Here is a 24436-nt window from a genome sequence, read left to right on the forward strand (position 1 = left end):
TCTATCATCTATCTATTTATTTATCATAAGTAAAAAACGAAAAGTTAGTGCAGTTTTATCTTGCATTTTGTGTTACTGTAAGAGTAAATATTTTTTTATTATCAAGATCTCTTCATTTCTCCATTTTTGAAGAGTATTTTCTCTGTGTATAGAATGGTTAACTTCTTTTGACTTCTTTTGATACTTTGAAGATCTCATTTCCTCATGGTATGGCTTCAATTTTGTTTTTTTCTGTTTCAGATATCTAGCTTCAATCTTATTGTGACTGTTTTGTGGGTACTTTGTTTTTGTTTTTGCTTTTTTTTTTCCTGGATGTTTTTATTATTTGTTTGTCTTTTCGTTTTTTTTTTTTTTTTTTTTAGCACATTTACCTTGTTATGTGTAGGTACACTTTCTTTACTTCTTTTTAATCTGAGGCTTTATATTACCATCAGTTTTTTAAGTTCTCAGCTATTATATACTCAAATATTAAATATTTTTCTTTCCCCTTGGATCCAGTTATATTTGTATAGATCTTTTTTCTTCTTATTCATTTGTTTCATGATTTTTTCTGTATTTTCCATCTTTCTTACATTTTCATGCTTCATTCTAGATTTTTTTTCTGAACTTACATCCAGTTCAATTTTCCATGTCTATATCAAATATGTTATTAAATTCATCTCTGAGTTCTTAGTATCAGTTTCTGAATTTTTCAATTGGCTCAGCATAATAATTTTTTTTATTTTAGTTCTTTGAATATATTAAGTTTAATCTTTTTTTTAAGTAATGGCTGAAACTCTACTATCTAGACTCTAGATATACTGTAGATATTTCTGTCTTATATTGACTTTGATCATTGTAAGGGTGTGTGAGGGCTATCACAAGAAAATGTCATAGACTGGATGGTTTACAGAACAGAAATATATCACCTCATAGTCATGCAGTCTAGAAGTCCAAGATTAAGACGTTGGCAGGTTTGCTTCTTTCTAAGCCTCTCTTCCTGGATGGTGGATGACCATCTTCCTCTGGCATCTTCACATGCTCTTTCCTTTGTATGTGTTTACATCCTAATCTCTCTTTCTCATAAGGATAAGTTATATTGGATTAGGGCCTATCCAAATAACTGCATTTTACCTTAATTACCTCTTTACAGACCAGAACCTATCTATAAACTGTTATATTCCAAGGTACTAGAGATTAGGACTTCAAAATATGAATCTGCAGGGACACAACTCAGGCCATAATTATCTCTTTGTCTTATTCTTCATATCTTTATAGGACTTATTTGAGACCTAAGATGATAGTGCTTTTCTCCAGAGGATTTATAGTTGTCTCTGGCATGCAGCCTGTGCATTAGCAATTCTAGATCACCTAATCCAATATGTGTTGGAGTTGAGTCAAAGCTGTGATTTAGTGAGGGCTGTTCTATTTCGATTTCATCCTTACTCCTAACCTGCAGTCTTTTGGGGTTCCAATTCAAACCTGGTATTTTATCAGACTATTTTTTGGTGGCCCAAATTCTGCCCCTTCTTGGTCCTTGAGTTTGTTGAAAATTTTGCTTAGCTTTTCAATTTCTCAGGCACTTTTTTAGGAATATGTTATTCTTCAGGAAAAGTGGATACTAATGTTGGACTTGGCTACACTGGGTTGCCATCTTTTCTCAGCTCTTGGCCTTGAATTCTCACTGTACTGCTAGTTCTCTTTGTCTACATAGACAGATAGATATAGATAAAGATATCAATATGCAGAAAGTCACATTTCAACTTCACTTCCACTGTCAGTGGAAGTACTGATTGAAATTACCTAGACTGCCATTGCCAGGAACAAATTTCTACCCCAGCAATATCACTTTTTTAAAAAAAAATTATCTTATTTTTTTTCCAGCAATATCACTTAACAGGCTCAAAGTAGACATACAAAATGATTCTTAGAAAGAGCAAAAACATTTAAACCTTAATTTTATTTTTCATTTATATATAATTCCAGTGTTAAAATCATTATTTGAGAGCTGGAAGATTAATGCTAGAGACTTTTACCATATCACTCTTTTTTTGTGTATAACATCCCTGGAGATGTATATTCTTAAATATTTTTTTCTTTGGTTGATTTAGATGGACAGATTGGATGTCTGTGAGTAAGTAAATTTGGTAGAGACATGTGTATATTTTAGATATTTGATAAGCTTAAAAAATAAATGGCAAGTATATGTTATCTGCATAATAAACAAGGTAAATGAAAGAATTTTCAATCCTGTATGCTGGAAGTCTGTTTCTGAGATGAAGTCCTTAGATAGTTTGAACATTAAGATGAAAATAATAGTTACTATAAATTATTTTCAATAATTAATAAATCTTGTGTACTTTGTACTTATTAATTTTTAACAATGCGTAAGAAATCAATATTTTGTGTTTACTTGAATATTTTATTAACTAAAAATGATAATGGTATTAATTTAATAATGGGGAAATACATTTGTTCCATACAATTAAAGGAAGAAAAATATGAAAATTTTATTATGGGCCTAGAATTTCCAAAAGGGTAATGATTAGTCAGATATGTTTTATCAATTTCTTATTTATAATTTAATTTTTCTTTTAAAAAATTACTAATTCAAGATGTAAAAGGAACATAAAAGTTGGGCATTATTCTGAAATGCCAATAAGTAGCTTGATAAAGTTTCCTATCAGTTTTTCATATCTGTATTAACAAGAAAGAAGTCTATATTTTATCAGAAAAGATAGTACACTGAGTCAGATGCTGTAATACTTGTTTCTTTTTGACATTTTTCCATAAGAGAGTACCCGGTGAATATGGAAATACTTTCTTGAAGAAAATGACTGCTACAGAAATGTAGTGCATTATGTTACTGTTAAAATTAATTACTTTGAGCTCTTCATAAATTCAAAACTAGTTTTTTAATCAACAGATGTATCCTAATAAAAAGAAAATTATCATTCTGAAATGCCTCTAGTCATCCTAAAATAAAACTGTCAACATAGATTATGACTTAAATCCAAATAAAACAATTACTTGCAAACCTAGGTTAAAGCTAGAATGTAATACTTCAATATTAGAAATTATTAATGAAAATAGCAAAATAATCCAGTTCAAGGTGGGAAGAGGTAGGGACTCTTAAAAAGTCTCTGAATTTATTGTATGACCTTTGAATATAAGACACTACTTCCCCACTTAGTTCAAACTCATAGAGTGAAAACATATTTTTTTTACTCACTTATATATCTCTCTTCAATTCACTAAATCCAGGTTTTAGTTCATTTCTAATTGAGGAATGCATACTCCGACAACATTTTTGGAAAAATTTTATTATGTTTATATGTAAAATTTGGTGGGGTGGGAAGCAGGTACATCTTTAGATTAGATTTAATAATATACAATAAAGCAGGAATGATATGAAGTTAAAATGACAGGATGTGTGTTACTTGTTTAAAAGACTCATGCAAGGCAGAGGAGTGTGTATCTTTGTTAGTCTGAGTAGTAACTGAAAAGGAATGTGTAAGTTGGGAGGGGGAATTGGGGAGTGCTAGTTCTATTTATTTTATCTGGGCACTGGTTCCACAAGTGTGTTCAATTTGAGAAAATTCATTCTGCTATATGCTTACAATACATGCAGTTTTCTGTATGTATACATTTTAAAAAACATGAACATTTTAAAAAACAAATAGGATAAGATATGTAAATCAAGCCTGGTAAATATTGGTATTTATTGAAATTGGGTGACAGTTGCAGCATTATTCCCAATACCCAACAAATATCACAACCTAAATGTTTATCAACAGATGAATGGATAAAAATATTATTCAGGCTTAACAAAAAGGAGATGCTACCTTTTGAAACAACATGGATGAATCTGGAGGACACTATGTGAAGTGGAAAAAGCCAGACACTGAAAGAAAAAAAAGAACTGGATATGTGGAATTTATATTTGCTTCACTTAAATGTGGAATCTATAAAAGTTGAATCTGTGAAAGCAGAGAATAGGAAGAACAGTGGTTAGTAGGGGCTAGGAGTGGAGGAGAAATGAGATGTTTGTTAAAGGATACAAGGTTTCAGTTATTATGTAAGGTGAGTAAGTCTAGAGATCTAATGTACGGTATGATGATTATAGTTTAATAAAACTCTACTGAATACTGTAAATATGCTTAGGGAGTAGTTATAGGTGCTCTCATTACCAAAAATAATGATAACTATGAGGAGATGATATTTTATTAGTTTGAGCGCAGTAATCATTTCATTATGTACATGTATATGAAATCATCATGTTGTACATCTTAAATATATTTAATTGTTATTAAAATAAGATAAAGACTAAAAAAGGATTGGATGATGGAATATGTATTTCTACTCTACATTTAGAATTTTAAAGTAGTGTAATTTTCAAAATAAGAAGATTGTTTGTTTGTTTGTTTATTTATTTATTTATTTTTAAATTTTAAATAGGCTCCATGCTCAGCAGAGGGTCCAATGCAGTTCTGGAACTCCTGACCCTGAGATCAAGCCCTGAGCTGAGGTTAAGAGTTGGACACCTAACTGACTGAGGCATTAGGTGTCCCAAAATAAAAACTTTTAAATGACAAAAGGCAGGTAGCTGATTCAGCAACTGTTGTTGACTTCCTGGTGAGAAGCCTTTACATGGAAGATTAATACTACTATAATTGTGTAAAACAATGGCTTGGAAAGAGAAAAATAAAACATTTTTAAAAACAATGACTTGGAATAAACATTTGGTAAAACACTATGCTTTGATTGATGCCTCCCCCTAGTATTTATTTGCTATCACATATGCTTCTTGGACTTTCCTCCCTTTTTTGGGTGGGGTTCCCCTAAAAGCAGTATTAGAAAGCACTTTTAGGAAACTGAGATTAGAAAGGAAAGAAAGTGAATAAGAAATGCGTTCATGAATGGGCCCTGCTGTGGACAATTAGAACTCAGACTCACTAACTATTCACTGAGAGAATTTTCCCACCAAAGAGCGAAGAAGCCGAGGTATTTCTCTACCACCAAACATCCTTTATTGTTGGGATGCTGCTTCTAGGGTCATTAACTCCCCCACATATCTGACCTGCTCCTTGGCAGAACTAATGTGTTTCTACAGCAATAGAAAGTCTTCAGCCTGAGGTGTTTGAATCCGGAAGCCATTCGTTCCTTCAATGAATTCTTCTTTATAACAGCAGGTGACCTCCAGAGTGGACCAAGAGCCTAAGGCCAGAGCCTTACACAAATATTACACTTTCCTATATATAGGTTTAACAAACATTTGGAATGAATGCATATCACTACCCATCCAATAACTTTTAATTCATGCTTTGTGGTTTTGATTCCTTTTCTTTAATACAAAGCTGATAAAAAATAAAATAGAAATTTAGAGCATATTAAGTACAGGGATTTTGCATGTCTTTATGGTTCTGAGTATTTTCTTCAAGAATTTGAAGTAAGAATTCTCCCACTTTCAAAGCTGATGACATGGACTGACTCTACCTCCATTTCATTTCTGTTGCTCAAGAGTCAGATTTGTATTCTAAAGGATTTCACTTGTGATTCCATCATTCTCTTTATAGGTCTCTTGTAAGCAATAAGAATAGTTAAATTAACAGAATTCAAAATCACCTGAGGAGTAAAAACCAAGGAAAACTCTTTATGACTACCAAGTAACATTATGAAGAATGATACCAACTCACTCTAGGTTGCCTACAAAATGGAAGTACAGAAAATAACTTTAAGTGAAATAAGTTTAGAAAATTAAATGTGATAATCCCCATTTAAATAACATTTGGCTAATAGGCACTAATACAGCTTCCTTCCTATGGGAAAACATGCAGAAAAAGACAAAAATTAATAAGTAAGTAAAGCAGACACTTAACCTCAGGCTAGAATCTGGGAGAAACTGGCATACTTAAAATATAAATAGAAATAGTTGAGGGGGGAAAATGAAAGAAAGTAAGAAACTTACTGTGGATTTAATTCTTCATGTAAGTTAAGAGACTGACTGAAAGAAAGAAATAAAGAACTAAGAAAGATGCTTTATCTGTTCCCTAACTAAATGGCACATTTCAGGAGCTATTTGGAGACAAAGCACCACAATACATGCATTTGGAAAGTATAGCTACTGCAAGCAAGCACTGAAGAGAGGACAAATATTAAAAAATCCTGTTGGGACTTATAATCTTTACCTATTTTTTTTTTTTGGTTTAGAATCACAGAAGCAGATTATGCAGGTAGGAGAAAAATCCTTAAAGTAGTGGGAAACTGCATGGCCTACTCCAGTAGTATGTCCTTTGCTATCACTCTCAGATGAGAATTCCACCATTACTCAAGTAGAAAGGGAGAAGGACCTAAGACAATCTCTATCTTCTGTTAAGAAAATTACATCCTGATGGATCTAAACTCATTTAAGAAAAATAATCATCATTGGGCTAATAAAAAATTACTGCAGCAAAAGAGAAAGGGAATAGTGCAAAGATGAGGACATCTCTGACAATTTATTGCAAGATCTAAAAGAAAATTACAATTACTTATATGAAAAGGCTTAGAGTCTCACCAGTGTCAGGTGAAGACATGAGAACATAGGATGAAGAAAAGAAAGCTACAAATGAGTTATCAGAGGGTTTTAAGGACAATTATAAATTAGTGATAAGGGTAAAATTTCCATTTGACCCTGGTCTGGATATCCACTGCTGTGGAAAATCAAAGCAGTGATGTGGACCAGAAGCATGGGAAGTCTTCCCAGGACACTGAGAAAAATGACAGATTTGATGAAAGAAAGTGAATACTCACGTAATATACATATATCAAAATGAATGTATATGGAGAGAAAAAAGAGAATAAAGATAAAGCCAAGAGAAGTTGCTCCCCAAACAATATAACCAGTCTAAACAGAGAAGACATAAATAAGAGAAAATAGTTCAGAGGTGAAAAAGGACTTACTACATACAAGGTATAATTTCTGGGAAAAAAAAATCCTTATCCAGATACATTCTGATAAAATATATGAATCACGAACATAAAGTAAAAACACTGAAACCACCTAAGGAGGGAAAGCAAATGTCTATAGCTAATAAAAAATCAAGTTCACCACAGACCTCTCCTCTACAGTAATGAATGACAAAATACATTGGTGCAACAGGCATCAAAATATTATTAAAATATAGAACATGTAAATAATCTAATTGAGAAGTTTGGTTCTATATATTTAAATGTAAAAACTTTGTGTCTTACATTTAAGATTACACAGTTATTTTCAGAGTCCATAAAATATTTACTTAGGAAAGATCTTCTAAATGGCCACAAGGAAAATTTCAACAAACATAAAAAAGTAGAAATTGTATAGTTCACATTGTCTTATTATGCAATAATTAACATGGCAGATAATTAATCTCAGGCAAATATTTAAAAATTTTTCCTTAGCAGCTCTTTAGTCAACCAATATTTCAAGACTATAATTATTGCAATCTACATTGAAACTAACGAAAGAGACAACATGGTATGTCAAAAACAGAATGAAACAGCAAATTCTATACTCAGGACAAAAGGTATAAATCTAAATACTCTCATCAGTAAATAGGTAAGAATAAACATAGATAAACCAATTATTCAGTCTAAGAAGCTAAAACTGATATGCCAAAGTCATCCTAACTAATTTGAGACATAGGAATAAGGACAGATGAAAACTAACACAAGACTTACTTAATTATAAAGCATACAATGATATGATTGACAATTCTGAAAGCTAGTAGACTGAAGGGACCAAAAAAAAGGTGAAAACTCGAGAACTCACAAAACATATACAAGGATACACATACACACAAAGAAAAGTACAAGTTTTAAGAATAAAAAAGTCATATAAGCATAGATTTAGAAGAGCTATTTATTAAACTTTAAAACTGTGCTACTCATAAAATTATATTTTAGTAAAAATTCAAAAAGACATGACTTACTATGATGCCACAAATTGAACAGACTAACAGGGAGTTCCCTTCAAAAATACGCAGGTCCAGAGGACTAGCAGGTGAGCTTTTTGAATCTTTGTGTAATAATTTCTATGATATTCTGAAGCTCATAAAAATTATAAATTCCCAGTGAACCTAAAAAGGAAATTTCAAACAAGTTTCAAATGAGAATATAAATATGAGAAAATTCTAAATAAAATTATTAGTAACTCTAGTACCTTATTAAAGTCTTAATACAGTATTACAAGTGTGGGTTCCTTCCTGATACACAAAGATATTTCAATATAATAAGCCCTCTGTGCCTCAGTTTCCTCATCTATGAACTGAATAATGATAGGTTTCTACCTTTATTGTGATTTCAAAGACTGAATGTATTAAGTTTAAATGGCTTAGATATTTTGTGTGTGTGTGTGTGTGTGTGTGTGTGTGTGTGTGTTCTGCTTCTCAGGAGAACCCTAACAAATAGATCATTACAAGAAACCTAAGTTTAAAATTATTAAAAAAAATAATTATAACTTATACCAAAAAGGCATTTGCTTAAATTCATTAGTCATGTACATTGGGTGAGTTAGTGGGGAGACAGCCTGGAAAAATCAAACCTAGAGCTAGAAACAATAGCACAAACCTTTTTATTAAACTAGGAATTGTATATCCATTTGAAACCTAGTCAATAGCATTCTGAACTATGAAACACTGGAAGCATTCCAATTAAAATCTGAAATATATTATCACTATTTTTTTTCAGTTTTATGACACAAGTTCCTGTTAATGAAATCACACAAAAAAGGAATGAGGACTCATGACTACTGAAGAAAAATCAATAAAAATTATCACTATTGGCAGATTGTTTCACTAACTAATAAACTCAAGAAAATTGAAGAAAACAAACTATCAAAATTCTACTACTGAAATTAATATAACACTATAGTTAAGTAACTAGAATTTATTTATTTTTTAAAAGATTTTATTTATTTATCCATGAAAAACACACACACACACACAGAGAGAGAGAGAGAGAGAGAGAGAGAGAGAGAGGCAGAGACACATGCAGAGGGAGAAGCAGGCTCCATGCAGGGAGCCTGATGCTGGACTTGATCGGGGACTCCAGACGCCCTGAGCCAATGGCAGGCGCTAAACTGCTGAGCCACCTAGGGATCCCCAGTAACTAAAATTTAAATAAAAACTTGAAACAAACAAACAAAAGAAACTAAAAACATAAACTCTGAAGTTGACAATAAGTTTTATATGGCCAGTACCCAAACTGATTCATTCATCCATAACCATACCCAGTATACTTGTTGACTACAGGTTTTTTTCTGTCTTGGGATAGTTCTCTTTCTCTTCTCTCTTTCTCAATCTCTTTCTCTCCATCTTCTCTTTGTTTCTCTGAGTCATCTAGAGACTTTCCTCTGCATGGAGAATAAAACCTTCTTCATGAGTTCTCCATAGTTGGTCTCTAACTACTTCTCAGAAAGCGATCTTCCTATTCCTTCAATGCATTAGACTCCTTGAATCCTTGTTTTTCCCTGTGCCTGTAGATCTCTACTTGTATCAGGTCACTCTCAAAATCCATTTTCTGATGATATATCTAATATAATCCCCAATCTTTTCATACTCTATTACATCACCTTTTCAAAAAGTACTTCCATGTGGTTGGTTTGTTTGTCTGATTATTGGTTATTATCTGTCTCACCCTATTAGAATGTAAGCTTTTGAAACAAACCAAATGCTCAACCAAGGGAGCCTGGTTAGATGATTCCATTGCATTTACACTTTGGGATTATTGTTCAGTCATTAAAAATGTTGCTAAAGGGGCATCTGTGTTGCTTAGAAGGTTAAGTGTCTGACTCTTGATTTCAGCTCAAGTCATGATCTTAGGGTCCTGGGATTGAGCCCAAGTCAGGCTCTGAACTCAGCGCAGAGTCCACATGAAATTCTTTCTCCTCCCTTTGCCCCTCCCCTCATTCAGTCTCCTGCTCACTCTCTCTCTCTCTCAAATAAATAAATAAATAAATAAATAAATAAATAAATAAAGATTTTATATATTATTTATTTAAAAACGGTTTTATTTATTTATTCATGAGAGACACAGAGAGATAGGCAGAGGCATGGACAGAGGGAGAAACGGGCTCCTCACAGGGAGCCTGATGCAAGACTCAATCCCCAGACACCCTAAGCCAAAGGCAGACACTCAACCACTGAGCCACATAGGCATCCCTAAATAAAATCTTTAAAAATTCCTGCTAAGGATGATTACTTATTACCAATGAAAGAAATGAAAAAGAAAGAATACGAAACAGGTAAAGAAGTATATCATTCAAAATATGTATCTTTAACAATGATCCCTTTTCCAAAGGCTAACCAATAAATTTTTTGTTTCAGGACATGAGAGATAGGATATATGCTCTTTTCAGAATTTTTCATTAGAAAGAGAAACTTTTTATTATCATCTTTAACATTTTTTAAAACATTTTTTAATTTTTTAATTTAATTTTTATTTATTTATTTATTTATTTATTTATTTATTTATTTATTTATTATAGTCACACAGAGAGAGAGAGGCAGAGACATAGGCAGAGGGAGAAGCAGGCTCCATACACCAGGAGCCCAACGTGGGATTCGATCCCGGGTCTCCAGGATCGCGCCCTGGGCCAAAGGCAGGCGCCAAACCGCTGCACCACCCAGGGATCCCTTTAACAACATTTTTAAGCAACATTTCAGCATGTCAAAAAGACAGGCAATTTGCACTAAATATGCCGTGTTGCACATTAAAGAGTTATAGAATAAATTTAGTATGATTGGATCATACTTTTTAAAAATAAAATAATACAGAAAAGAAAGGAATTAAATAGAATAGAACATATCAAAATGTGTTGCTGCAAAGGGGAATTGTACTATGAGGAAAAAAGGTGTTCTGCATGTGTGTGTGTGTGTACTGAGTCAGGATATAAAATATATTTATTATTGTGGGTTGAGGTAAATAAATGGCAAGAAAAGGAAGTTTGAAAGCTGCTGCTGTGAGTTTCACTTAAGGAGGGTTAGATGGGAAAAAGAGGGAAATTCTTCTCTTCTGGTTATGGGAGAGTAAGGAAAAGAGTGTGAAAGGGAATATGAAAGGTTTTCTCTATCCTGGGCTTTTGCTAAGTAGAGCGATAATGTTATTAGATACATGGAGAACAGAGGACAGAGCTACCCCTGCTTCTATTCTTTTCCAGGAGATCCCAGGCTTCCCACAAATATCCGGGAGTAGTTGCATCAGATTGAACTTGGAAAAGGAAGACTTCAAATCTAGTTTTCCTAGTTCTCTCTGGTTTCCTGAGAAAGGGCATAATCACCCACGTTTTACTAAGAACTATTCCATTTAGCTCTCACCAATATTATTATTATTCCTTCCTCTATCCTATTGTATTCTTCCTGGTTAGCCCTCCGACTACTTAGCCACGTTTGGCTGGTCCTATTTTCTTTGCCACTTTGGTGGCACGCTGGGATACTTGCTTGTTCAATCTCCTAGTTACCACTTTTCTGCCGACAGGGTTTTTTTTTTTTTTTTTTTTCTTCCCTTCCTTCAAGGCACCTTTCATGAATTCCCCCTGGAAACCCCTAATCCTCCACTTCTTTGGATCTGCTCTCGAACTTTGAACTTGGCTAATAACGTCTTGCTTCCTTGAGCCCCCTGTAACAGGCAGGACCTGGTCGCACCTCCTTGCTGACCTATTTATAGAGGGTTCGGCTATACTAAGCTGTAAGTCACATTTTGAAGTATTATCTTATATTCAACTTGTTTCTGATTTCCTGTAATTCTTGCTACTCTAAGGTTCTACACTTATCGAAGCTGAGCATACCTTCAGGGAAAGGGCAGAAGCCAGGGAAAAAGAAGTGTCAGGCATTTGAAAGAAAAAAAGGTTTTTTTGGGAAGACCTAGGCTTTAAATTATTAAGCTCTAGCTTGGAGAATTCAGACCACAGCAGTTTTTCTATAAAGCAAAGAGTAAAGGAGAATGCAAGATTCAAATGACTTTCATTTTTTCCTTTGGAAGGATAGTCAACTTCCCTCTGGCCTGGTGGGAGGCTTATGCCCAGGGAGAATAGAAAGGGTCCTACAGAGAGGAAGGAAAAAGATGGTAGAGTTGGAAGATAGGGATATGTATGTTCCTGAGGGAAACTTCCTTGTCCTCTCTCATGACTGAAAGGGGAAAATAACCTTCATATACTTTTGGAATTCCATGGTATAAAAAGCTTATTTTTTTAATCTTGCCTTAACTACTATTGGATGAAAATGCCTCAGAGTGCATATCAGGGAATCTACAAGGGAATGTAAAGATCAACATGGTATATTCAGGTAAAGAGAGAATGAAGAATAATACCGTATGGTTTCCCAGTGTGAATGGTGTAGAGGAGATTCAGACTTTCTTTATGGCCTCAGAAAAGAACGAGAAAGTTCTTCAATGACAAGAAGGCTGGGAGAAGTCTGAGGTCAGAATGAGGCAGGCGCTATGTTCTTATCACTGAATGCCATTCAGTGAAGAAATGAGCATTGGATGCAGTAGGGCAAGTGGCAGACACCCAAAGATCAAATGGAATACTACCAATGGTAGATAAAAGAAGATACCTCTCTCCAATATAAGGACAAAACATGAACCAACCATTCATGGGGTGAGGACAAAGAGACATGTATGTTAGAGAAACCCTGAAAAACCAGGTACTTAGATAAAAGGTATTAATTTTTTTTTTTTTTTAGACAGAGAGAGAGTGTGTGTGTATGTGTAAGTAGGGGAAGGGGGAGTGCAGAGGGAGAGGGAGCAAGAGAATCCCAAGCAGGCTTCATGCTCAGTGCAGAACCTGGCATGGGGCTTGATCCCATGACCCTGAAATCATGACCTGAGCTGAAATTAGGGGTCAGACAGTCAACTCATTGAGCTACCCAGGTGCCCCAAAACGTGCTAAATTTTAAACCAGGAAAAGACTCTACTTCCTTGGGTTTTTCCAAATACTAGCTGATATGGGCAGCTTGTTAACAGGTCGTGTTTAATTACAAGGTTTAAAATTTATGTGATGTTATGGCATATTATATTGTATTAATTGTATTGGTGTTGTGAATTCAAATTTTGAACCTACTACCTGATAATGACCCAAATGTCCTTTCCTTTATTTCTTATTACCTGTACATCTATAAATTGCTCCAAATATAGAATCATGGGGATAGTTTTAGTTCAACTCCCTTTTAGTCCTTTTTATCCTATCTATGGCTTAATCAAGTCACTTCCTTGTCAGAAACAGTGAGGTTTTTTATTTTTCACCACAAAATTGCTAATCCAACTTTGATGTTGATCTTTATTCTAGTCTACTGGGGACCTAGAAGTGTAAGCATTACTTCATACCAAATATGTTTTTAAAAGATTGTAAACCAAGCAAAATGATAAGAAGAAAGTTCTCTGTGTTAATATTTAAACTGCGGAGTTTTCCAAAGAGACATCCATGTGGTACTTTCAAAAATAATCTTGAAGTAGAATTGTACTCGCAAATTTTCAAGTTTTCCGAAGATATCAAGCTATTCTTAAGTACCGAAATGCCAAACCACTACAGATAAATTGTAGAAAGACTTCAGAATTCAATGTGACTGGACAGAAATGGGACAGAGGAACTTTGAATGCAAGCAAGTGACATGATGCTTTTTAGAGAAAAACACTTCATCATACTTATGAAACTGAAGGTTCTGAGCTGTTAGCTAACCTCAAAATGGCAGAGATTCAAGTTACTGGCCCCATAAACTAGTGATGCTCTCTAACAACCAACACATATTATCAACAAAAATTTTAAGAGAAATACTGTATTATTTGAGCAGTATGTGCCAGGTGCTATGAATCCTATGTGTACTACTTTATTTAAAACTCTCAGTAAGCTCTTGCTCATTTTGTTTTATGAAATAAGGAAAATGTCAAGGTCAAACTGACGTCAGAGATACAAGCCCAAGGCAGTCTAGTCTGATGTCAAATCTCAGACATTTACCTACTATGTGACACTGCCCTGAACTGAACATCTTCTACTCTGGAACAAATCTACATCTTTTCTGTTCCTGAAATAGTGTCAGAATCAAGGGAGACGTGCCAGAATAAGAATAGATCTAGGGCAGGGCTACTAAAATTGTCAAGGCTATGGTATAGGAGGGTAGGCTTTTTAAAAAATAATTATGAGTTCAAGATACAAACTATAGAAAACATGAGCAATTCACAAAATCCTGGAGGTCTAGAACTACAGACTAGCCTGTATGTCTTAAAGAGGCTATATGAGAGAGACTTTTCTTTACCAATTCTCAGAGATTTGCTGTTTTTAAGCTGAAGATAGAATAGCAAGACTATAAAGACCCTTGCCTCATGTTTTCTGCCTCTGCCTCTACTTTCCTGAGTTTGTCAGGTACTCCTCACTTGCAGCCACAATGTATCTGAGACCTTAGCCCCATCATCTGGTAACAAATTACCTTGGCATCCTCTCAAATCAGCCTTTCCTGGGTACCTCCGTTTTTACTTAGACCCTGGATTTGCTACCTCTAGTGATTATCCTTTGGGTATTTTGTTACTTCCTCAAGCCATATATCTCTCCTTGACTTCTCTCAGTCCATACAATGGGGATTTGATGTGCGTCTTTATTTCTAATTTAGCAGTTGCCTTTCTCATTCCACTTTTTGTTCTCACTAAAGCCCTGTTGAGGGACAATCCTGTTTCCCAAAATGAAATCCTTGTCTCATACTTAACACCACCGTCTGAATTCTGCTGTTTATGAACAAGTGTCCCTGGCCTGCCTCCTAGAGTTGACTACATCGCCAATGCTATGCTTTGTCTCCCTGATAGTAAATCATGTCTCACTGTCATCTGAAACAGTCAATTCTAGGTGATGCTGCATAGGGTTTTTTTTTTTTTCCTAAGCTTATGTGTTGCGAAGCTATTACTAAGTAGGAGGAAATGAAACTAGGTGGACAGGTATTTGGCTAGAGAAAACTTATCAGGATAGAAGATTCTATACCCTACAAAAATGGTTCCATTTTAGGGTTTAATCAGACCCTATTATAATCTGGGTTAGCTTTAAAGAGAACTGGTCCATTGGGCAGAAGTTGAGGAAGTCAGAGTTTGGGGTCCCAGATTCATGTGTGAGCCACAGAAAAATGGAGTTTGCCTTAGCTGATTTTGGAAATATCAGAAGTAGATTTAGACTCGAGATAAAAGGATTAAGCCAGGGGTCCATATACGCAGACACCTGAGGTATGATTCAGGGTGGGTTATAGTCCCAACAAGCTGTGATATAAACCAGGAATCTGTGGCCAAGAAGAATAAAGCAAGCACAAGGAAGTGTGGGGCAACAGGTTAGGATGTACAATTTCTGAGGGATTACCTATATACCTGATGACTTCTATATTCTTGTTTGGTTTTATAAAATGGACAGGGTATAGTGTATGTATGATTTAAAGGACCCAGAGGGGGGGAAACAGGGAGGAACCATAAAGGTACACAAGACCTCGTATTTACTTTGTGGGAACAAGCTAGGTTAGAAAGAAAGGACAGATTTGCCATTGATAGTCTGCCTTTGCCCTATCCAGCTGTAAGTCCAGAGTTACTAGTTTTCCTCTTTCTGTCCCACTACCTTGGGTGTATCTTGTACCAAGCCCTGACTCCCTCCATGACATTGCCTCCCTCTCATTACCTAGGTTGGAATGTCACACTCATACTGGAAGATGGGAGATAGACATTAAAGAGAAACCACAGTCAATAAAAGAGGTTATTAAGATAATTAGGGTTGTCAGAGGAGAGCCCCTAAATTTTCATGGCCCGGTAATCACAAATGATAAAATGTTCATCGCTGCTCCTGTTAGAATACTCCTGAGTGGTGCCTGGCAATAATGCAATGTGGGGTTCCTTTGGGCTCTATGCAACATCCATATGCACATGCTAAATCCAAGAAGCTAGTGTTCCATAAAGTCATTTATACTGCTCCTACAGGAAACTACTCTAATTGGGTTACAGAGCATCTTGGGTCTGATTTCATTGCAGCATTTGGATGTGTTTTCTAGAGCTCCTCTCCTCCTTGATAAACCATCTCCCTGCCAATCTCCCCGCCTTAAGCCTCAGCTCAGGCTCACCACCTGGAGGCCTTTAACAGCTAGTGCTATAGGTGTGTCCGTATACATCATGCCTGGTTGGTCAGGGCAGGTAAAAAAAAAAAAAATTGTTGAATTTTAAGAAGAAGAAGGGAAAAAAACAAGAAACAATAACCTTGATTGGTTGAACTGGCCATTTGTTTCCACAAGTTATCTATCCAATAATTTCATAGAAACAACAACAAAAACATATTAAATCCAGTGACATTTTTATTCTGTCTTTTTTTTTTTTTCTCATGTCTTGATATACAATTAATGGCTGCATGTAAAATCTGCCACCCTATGCCCTGGGACTTTGTTTATTTATATAATACTCATAGTGTCAGCAGAAGTGCATGTGTTGACCAACCCACCCTGTCCACTACGAGTTTCTTAAAGGAAGGAATTCCATCCATCTTATATATCTTTGCATGTCCAATATCCAGAATTAGGCCTGGCCCAGCACAGATACACCTGGCTGTTTGCTCAACTGAAATAAATCCTACAATGTCCGGGTTCTCTAAGCTCTCTCTAAGCTCCAAGTAGTTCATGCAGGAGCTCCTGAGGGTTCCATGGATTTATGGTCCTCCCCAAGGCAGAGACGTGGTGCACTACGTGGAAAATAAAGGCCCTGGGTTCCTGAAGCTTAGATCCTAATATGGGAGGTTAAGGAAAATAATCCCCATTAGGGATAGTCACTTAGTCTGGATTCCTTTGTAAATGCGATACCCTGACATTCTGGGATAACAAGATATTTCAATCTAGAATCCTGCAAACACTCAAAGAGCCTATGATTCCATAAATACGTGTCCCCCTCCCCCCAAAAAGGACAGTGCCAAAATGCAGGTGAAGTACTATTTGCACAACACGAGCAGCTAAAATCTGGATGTGCCTCACCGACAACAGGCATTGTGAGCTGCCATCTGAGAGTTGCGGCTTACTGTCCCTTAAAGCTGCTGTGTTGTACTATGCAGGAATGATTTACTTTTAAAAGACAGATCTTCAGAAACTTAAGACAATTCCTACCCCTCACCCTTCCTACACAAATGACTAGGGAGTGAACTCCTCCTCTTTTCTCTTCAGAAATGCTGTATGTTGAGTTCTACTTCTAAAATGACAATTAATTCCATCCACGAAAGTGGCATTTCATAAAGGGGTCCTCAACACCATGTGAGGCATTCATTGAGACCCTCTCAACAATCTTGATTCCTCCTATCTTGGAAATCCAGAGGGTAAGCACTAGATCGCAGCCTATAAGGATAATATACATATTTCACTTACGTGAGTTAAAGGACCTCGGTGGAGACAATGGGGACTATTCATTTTTCTGGTGCTTGGAGTTCCCTCCCCACAGCAGAAGTAGCAGGGGGGAGAGGAAACTGCAGTGTGTTATGCTAATTCGTTATGGGAGCAGATAAATGAATACTATGCTCCAGGTTTTCCATAGCAATTGCTTTTGTTTCGCATGTATAAATGCACATTTTTAGCTATTTTAATGACTTCCCTATCCGCATGCTGCTTGAATAGTGAAAAAAACATATTCAAGAAAGTGAATTGCACGCAGGAAGCACTAATAATTGTGGTCATAGGAACAAAACACAAACCGCTACCCTATTCCCCGTTTTTCCCTATCAAAATCTGGCTAACTATTTCTACTCTTGCTCCAGGATAAATTAAAGACGCCTCGAATTTTCGAATCCTTTTGTAACTATGAGTTTCTTAACGCTCAAGAGCAGAGCCAGCCAGCTTTGCCCCAATGAGAGACTGTCTTTCACAAAAGAGAAAAGATTTCCAGAGCGGCTAACTTTAGGAGGAGACACTGCCTATTAAACAAACTAAGCCCTGAACTCCTAGTGTTTCTCCCTAGGGCGGAGAGACACCTCAGTGCCACGACGACCACATTTCCATTTAAAGGGACGGAAATGGGAGAGCGAGCCGGCCACTTGCAGGTGCCCGGGCCTGTCCTGCGCTCTAGCCGAGCAGCACGGGTCCTGGGAGACCTTGGGCGCCGGGGGGAGCGCGTGCGCTGTGCTTACCCCGGTCTGGGGTGGCAGACGGCCTCCGGCGAGCGCGCGCGCGCGCGCAAACAGCGGCTCAGGCACCGGAGCCGAGCGGTGGTCCCAGCGCCGGGGGAGGGCCTCCGCGGGGGAGGCTGGAGGCCGGATGCCGCCGGCCTCGCGGAGCCTCTCGGCGCCGTCCATACTGATGAGCTCCTCGGCCGCCGCGAGCAGGCAGGGCGCAGGCGGAGCGGAGGCGGCCGAGGAGGCGCGGAGGCAGGCGGCTGAGCCGCGCACCCGGCTTTGACGTCGCCCAGCTGCGGCTCGCAGCTCGCGCTCCCAGCACGTAGCGCACAACGTGACCACACACAGCCTCCCTCTCCGGCAGCCCGTCCGCCCGTCCGCCCGCTCTCCGCTTCGCCCTCCTCCTCCTCCTCCATCTCCTCCTCCTCCTCCTCCTCCTCCGCGGCGCGCACCCCCGCGCACACCCAGGGATTCCGGCCGGCATCGCCACCCGGGCGCTCGGCCGCCCGGCCCCGCACCGCTGCCGCAGCTGGGGCCCGAGCGGCGGCCACGCAGCCCGGCGTCCTCCTCCAGCGGCCGCTCCCGCGTCCACCTCCGGATGCCACCACTGCGTTAGTCCAAGCGGGGAACCCCGTCGGCGGCTCCCTCCTGCAAACTCCCGCCTGTCCCGACCGCCCCCGCTCCCGCCCCCACCCCTCCACCTGGCGGGGGCGGCGCGGAAGCGAAGAGGACGCGCGCGGTGCGGGTGGGCACGCGTAGACGGGTGTGCGGATCCGGTCTCTGCTTGGCGTTCTCCGTCTTCTGCGAGTGGCGGTGCCTGGACTCTGCTTTCGGCTCCCGGAGTCGGTGCGGCCGCCCGGAGCCCCCTGGCCGCTGGCGGGGCGCTAGAGGCTATTTTGGAGAACGGCGGCGGCGGCGGCGGCGGCGGCGGCGGCGGCGGCTGGGGCCCGGGAGAGCTCCAGACGCGCACTCCGCTCCCCGTCGCTCCCTCTCCTCCTCGTCCCCCCTCCTCCCTTCGCATCCTCCCCACCCCCGCCCCCCAAGCCCCACTCCTCCTCTTCCTCCTCCTCCTCCTCTTCCTCCTCTCCCCGCTCGGCGATGCGAGCCTGTATCGTGTAACAGGATTGGCGTTGCAATGGCAACTGATGGAATGGGGGAAGGCAAGACAGCAGGGCTGGGGGCTCCGGACTGCGGGCGGGCGGGCCGCTGCCGCCGCTTGACGCTGCTCCGGGGACCTTCGCGAGTTACTTTGTAAAGGCGAACCGAGGCGAGGAAGCCCCAGCTCGGTGCCCGGAGTCCGAGGCCACTTCCTGCTCCGCGGCTGCCCGCGTCAGGCTCGCACCGCCCGCACCCCCGGCCCCTGGCCCGCGCCCGCCGCCCGCCGCCGCCGCCGCCGCGGAGACTCGAGCCCGCTACCCCCCAGAGCACTTCGCCTCGCGGCCGCTTCCCCTCACGCCCCCCCTGCGCCTCCCCGGCGCCCGCGATCCCCCCCCGGCGCCCGGTGTGAGTGCGGCGTGCGCGTGAGTGTGTGTCCGGGCATTGTGGTGTGTGTGTGTGTGTGCGTGTGCGCGTGTGTGCAAGAGTGTGGGGCGTGCGGGGCTCCTGCGCTCCGCTCACGGCCGCCGCCGGGGAAGGACGGACGGACGGCGCCTTCTGCTCCGGCGAGCGGGTCCCCGGCACCTCGGCTCGGCCCGGGCGCGAGCGGGGCGCGCTCGGCCGGCCGCCGGCCTCGGGAAGGTCCCGCTGCGTGCCCCGCGGGCTGGATATGTCCACGTTCACGTGAAGATGGATTTAGTGTACGGTCTCGTGTGGCTGCTGACAGTCCTCCTGGAGGGGATCTCCGGCCAAGGAGTCTACGGTGAGTGGAATCGCGGCGCTATCGTGACCTTGTGAGTCTTAGGCAGGAGAGGCTGGCGGGCGAAAATGCGCGAGTCGCGCCGTGCCGCGGCCGCTCCGGCGTGGGGTTTGGTCTGCGCTCCACCGCGTCCTGGGGAGCGGCGGGGAGGCAGCGAGCCGCTCCCCGGCGCCTCGGCTCGGGCTGGGACTTGGGTCGAGCCGGCAACGCCGCACTCCTGCGAGCGAGCGGCTTTGCGCGCGATCTATCCCCGCCGGGGGCCGGAGCTCCAGCAGCCTTTGATTTAAGGATGATTTGGCTCCTTGCGTCGCCGCGGTGCCGGTGCCGCGGTTTCCCCCGAAGGGAAGCCTCGAATGTGACCCCAGTGAGCTCCCCATCCCTCTCCGTCTCCCGCCCCCTCGTCCTCTCCACCTTATCCTTCTTCTTTTTTTCTTTTTATTATTATTATTTATTATTATTATTATTGTTTTGACGAATAGCCTATGTGACTTGATTTTCCGGCTCAGGAAGCGGGGTGACAGTTGAGTTGCGTTCTGCATCAGCGTTGCCATGAATACTGACTTGGGGAGGGGAGGATAGCGGGCTAGATTTCTCGGTGCCAGACACAATTAAGGGACACGTTTGTGTGAATGGATGAGCAAATGCATGAATGAACGGATGGCCGAGTCCGCGCGTCTCGGCTCCGGGGCAGGACACCAGCTCGCTGCAACAGGAACACAGCCTCAGTTCTCTGGAAAACCCAGATCTGGGCAGGTGAGGACCGAGAGAAGGGCGAGCTTGTTAATTGGGAGATTTTTAAGTCCTCAAGAGCAGATCCAGGTTCCTCTGCCTGTCAGCAGTTGGCACCCTTGGCTTTCAGGACTGAAAGATACACACACACACACACACACACACACACACACACACACACACACACACAGGCTCTGGTTGAAATGTGCGCCTTTTCCTGGGTGGGACAAGCAGCCAGTGCCACAAAGGGAACATAACTTTGGTGATCTCAAAGGCATGGCAGCGAGGTTAGGAGAACGGCTCTTGAGGGTACAGCGGGCCAAGAATCTCCCACAGTTCCCCTAGGGTCTATGTGTGCTGGAAATACAACCTACTGCCTTTAGTATCTATGGCTGCTGGGTTTGGACCCCAGCCCTGCAGTAGTGCTAGGTCAATGGCTCCCCAGGGCAAAGGGCCTGAGCATTTGTGGAAATGTCAGAGCTTTCCCTGCAGACCCTAGAACTTACTGCAGAGAGGGTTGTGGGTGCAAGGGGACCTTGAATACTCAAACTCTGTGGGAGTGTGGAGTGTGTCCTGGGCAGGTTCTGGGAAAAAGATGTGGAAGATCCGACCAAACCTTCACTGTCTCCACTGTGTTCTTCCTGGGCTGAACAGTGGGAGGGGGTGGTAGGGAGGGGGTCTGGAGCATTGGCGTTCTGGCCCCTCCAGCAGCGGTCCATCTGCCACTCCTCTTTCCTGTCTTCCTAGTTCCCTTTTTGGTATGGGCCAGGAAAATTTCACTTTCTCCCACTTAGACACATCTCAATTTCCTGTCTCTACCCACCCCCTCTTTGCCAGATGAAAGAGAACTTGCTCGATGGTGGTAGTGGTGGTGGTGGTGTGATGTATAAAAGAGTGTTGAGACTCCAGCAGATCTTACTGCATGGCTGACCGTGGGAGGTGGGGCATTGAGGAAGGAAGGAATTCATTTAGTGCTCTTTTGACTTCTGCTGTACTCCGGTGTCCCTGAGCATCTGAGAGTGGCTGAGAGTCTAGGGAAGGAGGAATGCTGGCTATAGAGCCTTCTCCAGCTATTCCTTAAGCATGAGGCAGTCTGGATTCCTTTTATCCCATGTCTAAGTCTTTTCTTTCTCTTCCATTTGTTCAGGCCATCCCAGCTAAAAGGATTAAAACCCCTACAAACTGTGTGTATGTATTTGTGTGTGTGTGTGTGAGACAGAGAGAAAGAGAGAGAGAGAGAGAGAGAGAGAGAGAGAATGAGAAGTTAGAAAGATGGGGGTGGGCAGGACGTGCTAGAACTGTCTGGATTAGAAAAGCATGGTACCATTTTCCTGTCACTTTTTGTCATTCAGATTATTGTCCTGGCAAGTTTCCTGTTGGGCAGTGGAAAAGGTAAGACCTAGGAGTGGAGATAGGAAACAGTTGCATTGAAATAATGACCCTGAAAAAAAAAGAAAAGAAAGAAAAAAAGAATGACCCTGTTGCTTAACAAAGGGGGATGTGATGAAAGTGATGGTCTTTTTTCCCTGTTTTCTTTTAATATTGATGTGATATTAGGCATCTGGCTTGGAATAAAATGGGCTTTGTGTGAAAAATAATCAACATCCCTAGTCGTTACAAATGTCACAGCTAGTAGGTGGGTGAAAGAACATATTTATGTATTACTTTTTAAATATGTCTTAGCACAAGTTAGATTCTCACAGTATGAACCCCTACCCTTCAGCATCTGCATGGCTTGTTAGAAATGCAAATTCTTAAGCCCCTCCCAGACTTTCTAAATCAGAAATTCTGAATGTGAGACCCAGAAGTCTGTGTTCATTACCTTAGGCGATGACTGTGATTCTTGCTGAAGTCTGAGAATCACCAATATGGACTTCAAATTTCATTGCTTTGACTTTATAAATCATGAGCTTTCTTAATCTAAAGTAGTTTGAATTTTGTTTGGGAAAGTGTTTATAGTGAAGAGAACAGTTTTTTAATTTAGGTATAAAATATTGACGAATTATGAAAAGGATGTAGACATAAGATTAGTGTAAGGTTATAGATGTGTTTTGGACATTTTACTTGAAGAGCAATTATAATTAAAGCAGGGCAATTAAAAACAGAGACTTTAAAGACCTACATAGGAACTTGCTACCATAAAAATCTGTATCCCTTATCCCTTTGTCTGTATTTACAGATGTAAACTCATTCATGTTACACATAAAGTATTATTTCTTAATATTGTCTTCTAGTAGCCAAGTTAAAGGAGAAATGAAAATTATACATAAGCAAAATTATTTCATTGTATCTTCAAATTAACTTCATGAGTTAGTAATTCAGTTTTTTTGTGTGTTTGTTTTTGCATTTAGGAACTGAGAATATTTGTTTTAGTACATGGGTTATAGTGTCTTGAGCTACTATGAATCTTCTTTCTCTTGTGCTCGGTCAGCTTGGTACTACTATGTGCAGTACTTATGTGTAAAAGCTTGTGCTGTAGACCTAGGAATTTACTGTCATTTATCTTGGAATATTTTCTTAGCAAACTAACTGCACAATAGCTAAGATTTGCACATGTGTGGCATTTGGATAAGGGAGATTACTCCTCAATTTATGTGTCTGTCTACCTTACCCTCCACCAATAATTCTAAGGTTATTTAAAAAAAACGTTCAAAAACTGACTTTTTTCCTATATATTATTAAAAACTCCATATCAGAGATGGCATTACAGTGATACAAATTGTTTGAAAACGCTCTGAAAGATTGCAAAAAAAAAAAAAAAGAATTCTTTATAATAGAGAAGCATCAAAAAACTTCATGTGGACTTCTGTCCACAACAACTGTCAACCGATTTGATGGGTTATAGTCATTTGGAGATATCTGTATTTGTATAGGTTTTAAAATCCATTTTCTTCAGTTATAGTTTTGACTTTCTTGAATTTTAGAAAGTTACTTGTATTCAACATTTTTTTCCTGAAAATACTCTTGGAATTTTAGTGTCATGTTTTAACTTTGAAAACCAAAGTCATTAAATGAACAACAAAAGGTATCCATTTTTGGCATCATTTTGTTGGACCTCCATTGTATTAGGTTTAGGGTAAGTGATTAAACATAGCCTCAAGGGTCATAATAAACCTCATCTATGTATATAGTTAACTGTAATACCTAGAATCAAGTGATCCAAAACATTTTCCTAGTTTTGAAAATTTTCTTTGTAAGTTATTCTATAGTCCTAAATTGGGCTATTTAACTATGTTTGCTTTTTTTTTTTTTTAAAGATTTTATTTATTTCTTTAGCAGAGTTGGGAGAGGAGCAGAGAGACAGAGGGAGAGAGAATTTCACTCCGACTTCATACTGAACATGCAATAGGTTGTGAGGCTCGATCTCATGACCCTGAGATCCTGACCTGAGCCAAAATCAACAGTTGGATGCCTGACCTACTGAGCCACCCAGGCACTCCCTAACTGTATTTTCTAGAGGTCCTGTTGATAATGGCATCATATTGAGAATTGTATCTCCCATAAACTTCTGAGTTATTTTGCTAAAAAAAAAAAAAAACAAAACTGCTCCATTGCCACATACTGTATTTTTACTTCTGACCCATCATGCCCTTAATTTCCAAGGAGGCTCATAAAAGATTATAATTGCATTAGCACAAGACATATCTATAAATGAAAAAAAAATTAAAGTCTAAGTCTGAGTGATTTTTAATGGAAGCCAAATCAACCAATGACTAGGTATCCTGAAATGGTTAATGCACCCTCTCTATAAATAGCTCCCAGGA

General features: G+C 40.0%; 1 protein-coding gene across 1 annotated transcript in view; it reads left to right on the forward strand.

Annotated features, from left to right (window-relative positions):
• The first annotated feature begins 19186 nt into the window (after positions 1–19186).
• Positions 19187–24436, forward strand: part of MDGA2 (MAM domain containing glycosylphosphatidylinositol anchor 2) — a 788050-nt gene continuing 782800 nt past the window's right edge. Inside the window, exons 1-3 of the mRNA XM_055309044.1 lie at positions 19187–19203; positions 19249–19591; positions 19670–19946. Coding sequence (XP_055165019.1) covers positions 19187–19203; positions 19249–19591; positions 19670–19946 — 637 coding nt within the window. The remainder of the gene's footprint in view (positions 19204–19248; positions 19592–19669; positions 19947–24436) is intronic.

The sequence above is a fragment of the Nyctereutes procyonoides genome, unplaced genomic scaffold (genome assembly GCF_905146905.1).
Source record: "Nyctereutes procyonoides isolate TBG_1078 unplaced genomic scaffold, NYPRO_anot_genome, whole genome shotgun sequence".
Lineage (NCBI taxonomy): Eukaryota > Metazoa > Chordata > Mammalia > Carnivora > Canidae > Nyctereutes > Nyctereutes procyonoides.